The sequence below is a fragment of the Xiphophorus hellerii genome, chromosome 18, assembly GCF_003331165.1.
Source record: "Xiphophorus hellerii strain 12219 chromosome 18, Xiphophorus_hellerii-4.1, whole genome shotgun sequence".
NCBI lineage: Eukaryota > Metazoa > Chordata > Actinopteri > Cyprinodontiformes > Poeciliidae > Xiphophorus > Xiphophorus hellerii.
In genome coordinates, this window is record NC_045689.1 from 31,272,719 (window position 1) to 31,284,990 (window position 12,272).

At 39.5% G+C, this 12,272-nt stretch overlaps 1 protein-coding gene across 10 annotated transcripts in view; it reads right to left on the bottom strand.

Annotated features, from left to right (window-relative positions):
- robo2 (roundabout, axon guidance receptor, homolog 2 (Drosophila)) overlaps positions 1–6,845 on the bottom strand; it is a 377,925-nt gene extending 371,080 nt beyond the window's left edge. For 4 of the 10 annotated variants that reach the window (XM_032590720.1, XM_032590724.1, XM_032590723.1 and 1 more), the window contains exon 1: positions 5,863–6,845. In XM_032590720.1, coding sequence (XP_032446611.1) covers positions 5,863–5,986 — 124 coding nt within the window. In that variant the 5' untranslated portion in view covers positions 5,987–6,845. The remainder of the gene's footprint in view (positions 1–5,862) is intronic. The other 6 variants (XM_032590729.1, XM_032590728.1, XM_032590726.1 and 3 more) reach the window with 3 other exon arrangements.
- Between the last annotated feature and the right edge of the window lie 5,427 nt (positions 6,846–12,272).

Sequence of the window (12,272 nt, forward strand, 5' to 3'; positions counted from 1 at the left end):
AGTTTTTATCAAGATAGTCTTCATATTTGTGATCAAATAGGGAGATTTTACTTATTTTATACCATGTACTCGTTTGTGGGCATGAATAAAATCTATCAGGTGAGTGAGCGTGCAGAAGACTCACTTTGGATAAAATTAATTTACCTGTCAAGAGAAAGAATATGTCTGAAAGGAAATATATCATTGATAGACTGCTTTTAGATGTCAAAAAGTCCAGGCTTGGACCACAATCCTCTGATCTCTAGAGGCCAATTTAGCCCTAATGAAACATGATGCCAACCTGTCCTGCACTCTGATCCTGACATGTTTTCTGTCACTCCTTCTCTCTCCTACTGGCATTATCCTGTCCCTGTTTTAAAACTCCTCCTGTCTGCTACTTAACAGCAGCAATTGTAAACTTTTTAGTACTTTTACAAAGAATTGAGTGTCGGAACACAAATATGAAGAAAAGCGCCAACAGGAAGTGACTTACTCGCTATAAAAAATGTTGCCACTGAATATAATTTAATGAAAAATACAGAAGATATACAGTCTGCATTCAGACATAACAATTTTTATTGCCAAAGAAAAATGCTTTCTTTTGCAGTAATAAAAAGTGGACATTTTTTTCAGTCCGTCAGCAAATCCCTGACCAGAAATACAGCCAATTCTGCACTAACTTTATTTTTACTTTATTTTATTTTTCAGTTTTTTAACTCATCACTCACTCATCTCTTTCTCCTTTCTGTTTGGGATGTTGGCTCCTCTTAATTGCTTTTTTTTTGTTTTCCAGGTTTGGACGGGACGCTTATCTCTCTCCTTAGTAGCATTGCAAACTCTCAGGCTGACCCACTCTGACATTTCACTGCATACACTGCACTGCGCGGGCCGCAGCGCTTTATACGGTAACTAAAAAAAACAAACACACATTCCGACCACCGACTGGTTCAGCCTGGAACAGACCGGCTGTCTGGGAAACCAACCGATGGCCGACCCGCCACCAATGACACTGTAACCTTTAGTATTTTAAGCTGCGTTCGAAACCTGGTTAGAAGTAGCTTTAGTTTATCCACAATGTGTGACATGCAAGAACCTGTGTGACTTCATTAAAAAAAAACAAAAAAAAAACACCATGCAAGCCAAAGAAACAACAAAATGACACTCAAAACCTGAGTGGCACCAATCAAACCAGGCTAATTTATTAACATTTGTGGAAGCACAATTGCTACATGCATCAGATCCTGCTTCTGAGACAAATGAATAAAACATGCTGTGGAAAAAAAGATAAAAATAAAGATCAGTATACGTTGTACTCCCAGTAGAGAGGATTCCCACTTGGTGAACCACCTCCAAACAGGCTGATGTAGGCTGCCTGCTTTGTGGCTGTGGGAGGTTGTTAGTTCTTCAGGCTGTAGTTCAAATGCAAAATATATTTATAATGCTATTTAAAAAGAAGCAGTGACATGTTTTGTGATACTGAGGATGACGAGGAGAACAAGAAAATGCTAGCATAGGTTTTAGAAACAGATCAAGTCCTCAGACTCTGTGATAACATCAGTGATCAGTTAAATAAAAACACTGACTGCATGATTCCGTTTAACAGCAGTTAACAGCCATCTCTCACTCAAACTCATTTTCGCAGAATACGGCATCAAGATGCGCCACACCGCCTGCTGGGCTCGCTGCAAACTTTCAAAAGCGCAACTCCAGGTTCAGCCTCCACACTGAATATTCCAAATTTGCTGCAAATTGGGGTGGTCACTAATTTCAAGAGTTTGCAACATACAAACTCTTGAAGTTTTGTATCTTATGTTTGTAAGATACAAAACGTCATTTCCTTCAGTCTATGCAGTTGGTTGGTCGTACTACCACACTGAACCTCCTCCAGTGAAGAGATAATTCTGTTTTGATCAGAACACCTCAAACGACACACCAAGAGCAAAGTAGCCTAAAGTAAACTGTTATAAAAACAGATTTATTCTCAGATACTCACATTTCGCTCATATGCAGTTCACCCATGGAAAGATGGTAATGACCCATCTGGCTCAGGTTCTATAGCACCATACCTCACATGCAAACACTAAGCAGTGGAACTGTCTGCCAGATGGTTATTACACCAGTGTCACTGGTGTCAGAATGTCTTCATTCTAGACATTCCAACTCCTGGACCTCTCTGTGAGTCTGCTGGTTTTCTCTAAAGATATAAACTCAAGGAAAGAACTGCATATTATAAATGAGATAAAAATGATAGAATAATACAAAATTTTCATGTAAAAAGAAAAAACGATAATTCACTATTGAATAGTACAGCGAATGCAGCATCATTTGAAGTTAAGCTTAAAAGGAGATGAAGTTGATGAGGCAGGATACGTTCTATGAAATTATTTATGACAAGCCAAGTTTAAAAAGAGATAGCTTGGACTTTGAAAACGCTGACAAATGATTAATGCTTATAAATTCACTCTGAAGGGATCCTGTACCTCAGTGCAGTCTGTGAAGCTGCTGCTGTTGAGGGACATTTTCAGATGCTTGTTTTCTGTTTTTAATGCTCTGGGCAGCTCTGACCAGTAATTATACTTTTATGGAGTACAAGCATACATAGTGGTAGAGGAAGCAATTTGAGCTGTAGTAGCCTGCACAATAATCCCGTGTGAGTGGGAAGCGATGATATTAATTCTCTCCTAGTCTAAAAATTTGATACCATACCGATTTCCATCCTGAACAGTGCGATTCACTAAGCGTTCGGCGACAGAGGAGTGTAAGTGTTTTATCTGTAATGGGTGTTGTTCCCTTCTTTTTACAATTACTCTTTAGCTGACTGCCTCAGCAGGACCCTGTTTAGTAAATCAGTTTTTGAGAACATTACAAAAGCGGTCCTCTCTTCTGGAATTCTGGGTCGTTCTGCGAATCATTTGTCTTCATGGCTTCGTGTTAACACAGCGAGGCTTCTCTCCACCTGGTACTGTCTTCACATTACCATTTATTGTAGTTAGGTGCAATCGAAATGCATCCAATTGAATTTCTTCCCCCACTGCTAGGCTCACTTCCATCTCTGCTGTGTGTGTTATCTGGCTGCTTGTGAATTCCCAGTCTCTGCTGGAAAGTGAACATGAATAAACAGGAATTTGCTCGACAGTGGACGTTCCCGGACAACATGCTAAAGTAGTTAAGGGACTTTCCTTCTAAATATGACGCATTTAGAACGTGTTAAATCATTAAAGGAAAAGATAAATGAGTAACTCAACGGGTTCACATTCATATATATGAATATATGTCATGTTCCGTATGACATATTGTTCCACAATATATGAAACAAACTGTCCATGCTGAATTTTGAATCCTTATACTTTAAGGTAATCATATTTCATTTCTCAGATTTTCAAAATCTGTCGGAGTTGGATTTCTTCAAGGACACCACAGAAAGATAGGACAAAAGGTGGGTCACAGGAAGAGCTATCCTCACCATGTTTGCTACTTTACAGTGATATTCACAGAGAGCAACACTGTTCCAGCTGCCTGTCTGAGTCATGCAACCTGCTCTGAGGTGTCTGGTGTCGGAGAAATTAACACTTTTTAGTAAGTTGACATTCAACAGAAGCAAAACCTTTCAGCAGCAGGAAGAAAACCTTTTCCGGTACATTTCATCCACACATGATTACCTGAAACCTTATTGTAACATTTTTCAAATGTGATCAAGTCATATTAAAACAGTGAGAAAACATGATAACCTACCTAATGTATTACATTATTATTGTATTATCAATACGTTTTTCTTCTTATAAAGAGTTTTTATTTTTCGAGTCAGATATATGTTTGCAAACAAATGATAAATCTGCCTAGCTTCCTAAATCAAGTTAATTTAACAGCATAGTATGCTCAGTTATTAAAAGTAGCTGAAAAAGTTTCTAAGGATATTCATCACACTATAAATCTTCAAAGTATTCAAGAACATGTAGGTCTCTGATTTCACTCACTGTCTAAGCGATAGACACTCTTCAGCTCATGGTTATTTTTGAATGACTTGGATCAGTATCTGTTTGGGACAACCCTGGGGTTAAATCATTAAGCAACTGAAAGCTGTTTGATTGTTTGCTTGAGATTTTGTGGAGAATCTAATCCAAATTTGTTCCTCAACATTACACATCCCCAGTGGGAATGTTTGATGTTTAGAAGACTTTGAATTGGTGATTACAGTAACGCTTGGCCACATTTCTGACATTAAATATTTTTTTTGTACAGGGCAATCTCTTTATTAAATAGTACAGTTCAGATTTTTATGTAGTAGGTATCTAGCAGTTCTACATCCAGACGATTTAAAGGCAAAGATATGCACTTATTTCTTGTGCAATCTTGTCTCAATGGATAATTTGATTAATTAAAAGTATTAAAATGCACCTGTGGAGTGGCATATTACAAATTGTGAAAATCCTAATAAATGTGACACTAAATGGATGTTGTTCACTAGTCAACTCCTCACTGGTTAAAGACATTTTTAAGTGAAATGTTATTCTAAACAACATATTTTATATAACCTGAAATGACACCAAATGCTTGCTAACACCATAGTGAAATATTCTACAAACATATGTTAATACAGAAAATATTATCCGTTTGTGTCACAGAAGTCTAAGTAAAGATAATTCTGAGCATGTCAGAATATTTGGTCCAATACGGAAAGGGTTCATGGCTTAATTACTTGGAGCAAGGTCACTGCACTCCGTTTCACTAGAGGTCACTGATAGCTTTTGATAGAATTTTATAATGAATCTGCTTTTACCCTTGGCTTGGATTGCAAAGTCATATTTGTGCCAAAAGCATTGGCATTTAAACGGCTCTTAGCAAATCAGAAATTCAAAATTTGCACCAAGAATGCAGACCATTTTTGCAAAAGAGACACAAAAGTAAAACTTCTGGATTTCTTTGTTCGTTTTGGTGTTTCAGCTGAGGTTAAGATGCAATGCTGACCCTCATCAAAACTTTCATGTGCAGATGATGCACGCTTGTGACAAACCCTGTAGGAGTTGCATTTGAAGAAATGCAAATCAGAAGTAGGGTGAGGCAGAATGAAAGCACAAGTGGCAAGTAATCATTAAATAGATCACGATAGTGGCACTGGCTCTTTGAAGACCCTCACATCCCACTGAGTCTTAGCCTTGAGGACTAACAATGCCAATAGGGTGCAGAGAGCATCTCTCAGCCTTCTCGATGAACGCGAGCACGAAGATTAGAGGTTCTTTTAATCCGACAAAGGGGATTAAATGCTACGAGAAAGGCGTGAGGACCGCTCCCACGGAGGGGTTGAGATGAATTATTTACACCTTTGAGTCTTTAAACACCCCTAAAAAATAAAAAAAAATCACAGTTCTCAGACACTGGTGGCATTTTCAGCAGACCAAGCAGTCCAGGGAGAACAGATAAATGAGATCTTACTAGAAAAATAAAAGACTCCCACGCAGAAACTAGATGTTTCAGCAAATCGCTACAGATTCCTTGAAGCATAAAGAATTTAGCAGCCACACTAAAACAAGATGAAAACTTGGCAGATTCAGTCACTTAATCTGAAAGCTGACCTGTCAGTGATTTGGCCACTAATCACTTCCTTCTGCAAACTTACTTTGAACACACCTCAACCATCAAAGTAAGTCATAATAGCGCAGCTCCGAATGCAAAAAGTCCAGACATTTTGATACATCTCCTGGTTGTATAAACCTGAGTGTTTCAAAGCAGAGGTCCGTCTTTGATGAGTGCAGATCAGCGCCGGAGCAGTTACCAAACAGAACTGGCCACAGACATAGAAATATTTTCAATAGCTTCCAGATAGAATCAATTTACCTGATAAAAACTAAAAGAAAAGAAAAATCTGAGTTCTCCATCATCACTTACCCCCCTTATTCCATCTGCCTTTCGTCCTCGCTTGGCAGGACAGTTCAGGGCATCCAGACAGCACCAAGAGAAAAAGCACAAGTTTGAACACAAAAAGAAATCCAGACTTTGCCCTGGAATACATGTCCAAGAGTTGCTGGCAGCCAAGTCACTTTCACATGGCTATGTTTCCTCCCAGAGCAGTGCGGCTGTGGCGCATGGTAGTCCACGCGTGGGCTGTCATCATCAGTCACACTGGTGTCAGCAGTGGGTTTCCATCCCGACCATGCTGCCGCCTTGCGATGTCCCGGCTGGGTCTCTCAGTTATGGTGGAGGTCTGAGCGAAGCCGCATCTCCACCCTGGCTCCTTTCTGACCGGAGCGCGCGGGAATCAGACGGGAACACACAGCTTGCCGCGCGACAGCAGAGCCTCCGCTTCGCTCGATACAGTGCATAGGAACTCGCTCCCACACAGGCTCGCTCACACACACACACACTCACACTCCCTTTCCTCCGTCTCTCTCACACTCACTGCTGCCACCACGACTGATGCTGATGCTGCTGAAGCTGAATTACATCCTGCCCTCCTCACTCTGGATTTTACTGGGAAACTATTCCTCTGCGCTTTAGGTTGTTGTTTTTTTTTTGCTTACGGCTGCACAATGTGGAATAGACATGATGTGGGAGCGAATCCACATGCTGCACTCCAGGAAAAGATTTCTATAGGTGTGTGTGGCTATCGGAGCACAGATTAGCACACAGGCAAGTAAGTACAATGAGTACTTGGAAACTAAAGAACAAGCTGGATGTTTGTAGAGATAATCCTCATTATGAGGTGTGATGGAGACCAGGGACTCCATCCCTATTGAGTATTGATATTTATTTACAGAATAAGTACTTTTAGTTTCATTTCTTTATTTCAGTTTGTTTGTGTTGGGTTAATTGGGTTTTACCTTTCTGGTGTGTCTTCTTAGAAGGGTGGAGCATACCATGTGAACTAAGAAGGGTAATGCTCTGAAAGATACAAGTTTGATTTAATTTCTTGATTGACTTTAGGATTAGTTTGTTTCTAATTTGCATGCACGTAAATATTTATTTGTACCATTTATTTTGTGTTGGGTTTGTAAATTATTTATTGTTGTTTGTCACCCCTTCACTTGGTGTGGGTGGAAGTGGCCCAGGGATAAAGCCGGCTGCTGTGCTTCGCAGTCAGAAATGGGTGTCGGTGTACTGGTGACTTGCAGCACCAATAAAGCTATTTCCACCATATCTTGTTGCCTTGCCTCCCCTCCTTTCAACACAGTGCCGCCATCGGAAAGTGACATGAGGAAATATGCAATGTGACCGTTTTGTACTCAAGATCACAACAAGAACAGAAGAGAAAAGATCTGGGACGAAAAGGAGAACTCAAACAGCAAACTGAATAGCTGTTTCTTCCTCAACTGAGCTCTTAGCAACAACTCAGAGAAAATATGAACCTTTAAATTTGTGAGGACAAGGTCAATGAGCTAAACATCATTAAAGAAGTAGTGCAAGATATTTGAAGTGAGTTTCTCTTAAAAAGTGATGAAGTTATGAATAGTTAGCAGGGGCGCTGTATAGGGGGGAAATGTTAGGACAATTCCAAGGGCCCCTGATCGACAGGGGCCCCTGTCTATATATTTTTATTATATATAAAAATATAGAGACATATTATATATTTGTCTATATATGTATTTTTTTCTTCTTATAGAGACACAAAAAATGGGGCCCCTGTCAGTTACAAAATTAATCACATAGTGTTTTTAAAATTGTTTTAGCAGTAGAAATTTAATATTCCCACTCCCAGACCAAAAAAACACACATCTATATTTACCCTGAACACCCTCCTGGATCTGCATGAAATGGTTTGTTCCTGCTTAGCACACTTGACGGTGACAGTGTTCAGCAGCAACTGGAAGAGCAGAACGACTGTGGCAGTTACTATGCCACCAAGAAAAATTATAAAGTCAGGTTTTCAAAATGAGAGACAGAAAAAAGACAAGAGTGTCAATTTATAGCCCAGTTTTTCTCCAACAGAGGTGGGTAGACTGTGTGAGATTATCAACCATTTAGCATAGTAAGCTTAGCTACTGAGTACTGTTTGCCTTCATTTCACTAGCATTTAATGAATTAAGGAAATAATTTAACAAAATATTCATATATTTAACTTGTCTCTGTACCTTTTAACACACTTAACAGCAGATGAGTCAGTAAGCAGCAGCTCTACCACTTATAACCTTTAACCCCTGTCCCTGTGAAAAGGTGAGCAACACTGTGTTCAATTACAAGCTAGTTAGCATCATTCCAGGGAGTCTATGTTGATTTTTTCTGTCTCTCTGCTTTTTTTTTTTTACAATTACACAACAAGAATGATTTATTTCTTACTCACAGAAATTTTGATTTTCCGACTGCAACTCATCTAGATAGCTACGTCTATCAGTGCTACGGCTTTCAAAACTGATAGAACACCTGCTGAGGCTTTTGAACGGGGCCGTTCATGTCCTGGTAGTTACCAAGAAGATGAATATAATTACGTTGCAGGTGAACCTTTTTGGCGTTGCCACTTCATGCAATCCAAACGCCTCTCTATCACCACAGATTTACTCTGCATGTGTCTCCATACCGATCCGGTCATGCAGTCATTCCTGTCCATCCTGATTGAGCGGATATCGGTGTGAGACTTCCAAGTCAAAGTCAACAATTTCCACAAGTTTGTTGAAAAACTGAAACTGAACACATGTCCACGGATCATATCTTTAACATGGACAAAATCCCCCTCTCATTTAACAATTTCTAAATAATCCCAATGTACTTCTTCACTGCAACATATTTGGTTTTCTTCCTCTTCATGTCTAATACGACATAGTGCAGAGAATGCAGTCATTATTTGAATGGTTTTATTTTCTACAGCACTTTGATTTATGTCAAGAAGTTATTCTGACCAGCAATGCTTTACACACTCTCTTGCCAATCACATCCAAAATAAATAGTGGCACGCTGATTTCTACGTCCACTACACCAATATGACAATGTTCAGGTATAAGTTTGGCCTTCCACCTTCTCAAACTAGTGGGTTGGTTCGGACTAAAAAATGTAGGTTTAATACAGATATTTAAAAAAAATGTAATCTTATCGTAATTTTACCTTCGCTTTATAACGGCTGTCCTCAAAATATATTCATTTCCCTTCTGATTGATTTTAAAGAAAATTTGGAAATTTAACACCTGTCACAACTTTCTGACCAATGTTTCTATACACAATAACTGTCCAACTATGAGTACATCTTTGTTCAGTAAGAACAGAAAAATAAAATTGCAGATTTTATTATAACACCTAAGATTTTTAGGATAAGCAAATGTCTTCTCACACTAAGTGCATTTGTCGCCAACACTACAAGAAAAAAAATTATTTAAATACTAATGTGATATTACAAAAAAATAGACTTTGGCATTGTCATTGCCAACAGCTAACCATGTGCTTGGTGTGTGTGTGTGTGTGCGCGTGTTTGTGTGAGTTTTGGGGGATACAGGATTTTCTAAGAACAATTTTTATCAAGATTTTATTCAGATTTCTTAACGCTCCAAGGTGTTTATCCTCCCACGTTCACAGACCATTTCTTTCATAAGCAATGAATGTGTTCTGTGTTATACACAAGCTATGGCTTTAATGTCCTAGTTACAGCTTCTGTGGCAACCTACAACAAAGTTCATAATGTTTTATACACAATTCAAATTAATATTCTGAAACCACAGTGTTTATTCCTTCACACTATCTTGCCTTCGCTTTATGGAAACCTGCAGCAACACCAGGAAGCTATAATTAAGCTTCCTCCATCGGAGGAAAGAGATCTGTGTTTTCTGCAAGATGCGTACATTCCCAATGACAGACTGAGGTAGAGAGCAAACCTTTTTTTGTTTTCTGTTTACAATTATTGGTGATAGAAACTTTAACAATCCATGAGTTTAATGCTTTACTAAAGAGAAAGGTTATTTCCAGGATAATCCAAATGCTAATAATGATAATTTTTTATTATCTAAACTGACAGCTCTTAATTCAAAAAGAGGTAAATTTAGAAGTAAAAAAAATTTCTGAAACTTTAGAAACACTAAAATAGCACCGGCAGCAAACAAAAGGCACAGCTTCTCCTGCCTCGTGTGTAAAATTAGCTCATGTAGAATAATGTGACAAAGAACACCTGGAATGTGATTTCAATGTGTCTTTGCCCAAATCCAAACGGGCTTCTTAAGCTAAAGTTATTTATTCTTTTCACTTTCTGATTTAAGGCGGCAGTAGCATTTATACATATATATATATATATACTGCTCAAAAAAATAAAGGGAACACTTTAAGTGTTAAACACCTGTTTAAGTGTTCCCTTTATTTTTTTGAGCAGTGTATATATATATATATATATATATATATAAAAAGACCAATTTGTTGAAACTGTGATATCATGGTATCAGACAGATAATCTGTGAAAAATAAAAAATCTAGCTCCTCTCCCTTCTCCCAGTGCTAACTAGAAACCAATCAGAGGCAGTGGGCGGGTCTTAGCGCTGTCAATCACCTTCCATGCATCACCGCTCATTCTCCCTTGCTCTCTGCTATGCCACAGCTAGCTGAGCCGTTGTGAATGATAAAGCTAATTAGCATAACCATAAATTACGGTGGATAAAATAGCTAATTAGCATAACCATAAATTACGGTGGATAAAATTTTCCTGTAACGGTAAGTCGTTTCTCTGACATAAGCATATTGATGAACGAGTACATGAGGTTGACTGACAGCTCCAAGACCCTCCCACTGGCTCTGATTGGTTGTTTTTGGTCGGGAGCGGTGCGTTTCTTCAGACAGCAGTAGTAGCTCAAGGAGGAGGTGGAGGACATTGATCTCTTCGCCGATTATCTGTGTCACAACATGGTGATAGTTTTAACAAATATGTAAAAAAACATTTTTTTTTATAAAAGTTACATACAGTAGCTTAATACTGTAGCACAGCTGGAAGAGGGAGGAAAAATGTACAAATAGATGGATGGGACTAAAGCTGTCTGCTACTTTTGCAGGAGTGAAGAATGACAGAGCTAAGAAACATGAGAGTATGAGGGGGAACCCCTACATCCATACTGGTAAGTCTGTCAGCTTATCACCCCCAGACAAGAGCCCCCTGGATAAATGTGGTCAAGCAGGACAGGAGCCCAGCTTCAGCAGAGAGGGGGTGCAGGACGGCGATAAGGATGAATCTCCACTGGGCGAAATGTGGGAGCTAGGCAAGAGGCCCCAGGCGGAGAAACTCAGCCAACAGCTCTGGCTGCCTAAACCTCTTAAAAAATTTACACACCAGCATTCAACACACTCAGCAAATATAGGTTAGTGCATGCATGTGGTCGGCTCGTCTGGAGCGTGACTACGTGTGCGCACGTTTGATTGCACACCTCGCTGCAGAGCATCTGAAGGCACACGAAGCGCGCACGTCGGAGCAGAGACCGCCCGACTGCTCGACAGGAAGCGGCGCCGGGAACGAGGCAGACGGAGGAAGAAAAAAAAAAGCAAAACGTATTCTTGATGGGACTGACAGCCGCTTGAAAACAGACCATGAAATTTGCTTTTTCACAGGAAGTGACAGACCGAGCACCATGAATTGATCCCCTGATGGAGATCTGGCTCTTTGTGTAGTCATTTTCTCCTCTGCGCATCTGCCTGCCCAGATACTGGATAATCTACTCGCTGCCGGCATTCCTAATCCAACCATCCATCCCCTTTTCACTCCGCCCATGTGTGTCCCGCCACAGAACAAGGGTGCAGTTTGGAGGAATATTATAGTTGTTTTGTTTTTTCTTCTTGTGTTTGACTGTTGTGCAGTCGTGAAATGATTTCTCATGGTGAACCCTCTGGGAAATGATCAACCGTCTAATTATAATTCATCAGATTCAAAGGAACAATAATCAAATAATCAGCCGCAGCACCCATCTGCATGCTGGATAATGTAATTTTTCTTGAATTTTAAAAAGACGGCAGAACTAGACCTATGAATATAATGAAAACATGAAGTGACAACAGTTCTGCTCCTATATATAAATATGAGCTAAAAAGATTCATTCCAGACATTCCGTTTTGGTTTAATTTTTCACAAAGGGATTATAGTCAGAAAAGCATCACAGATGAATAGAGCAGTACTCGCAGTATGGCTCCTGGCAAGCGAATGTTTAAGATCATAAGCTGATTATGGTCTTTGTCAGCCAATTCAAATAAGTAAACAAGCTGGAGCAGGGGGGAAAAGAGGAAACTTGTGGGAAACGATTAGTAAAGATGTTTTTAATGTATGAATGAGCAGCACATGCCGAGCCAATGACTGAACAGTAAGTTATAAATGCAAGGGCAAACCAACTACTTTCGAGTTTGTGTTGAAGGGG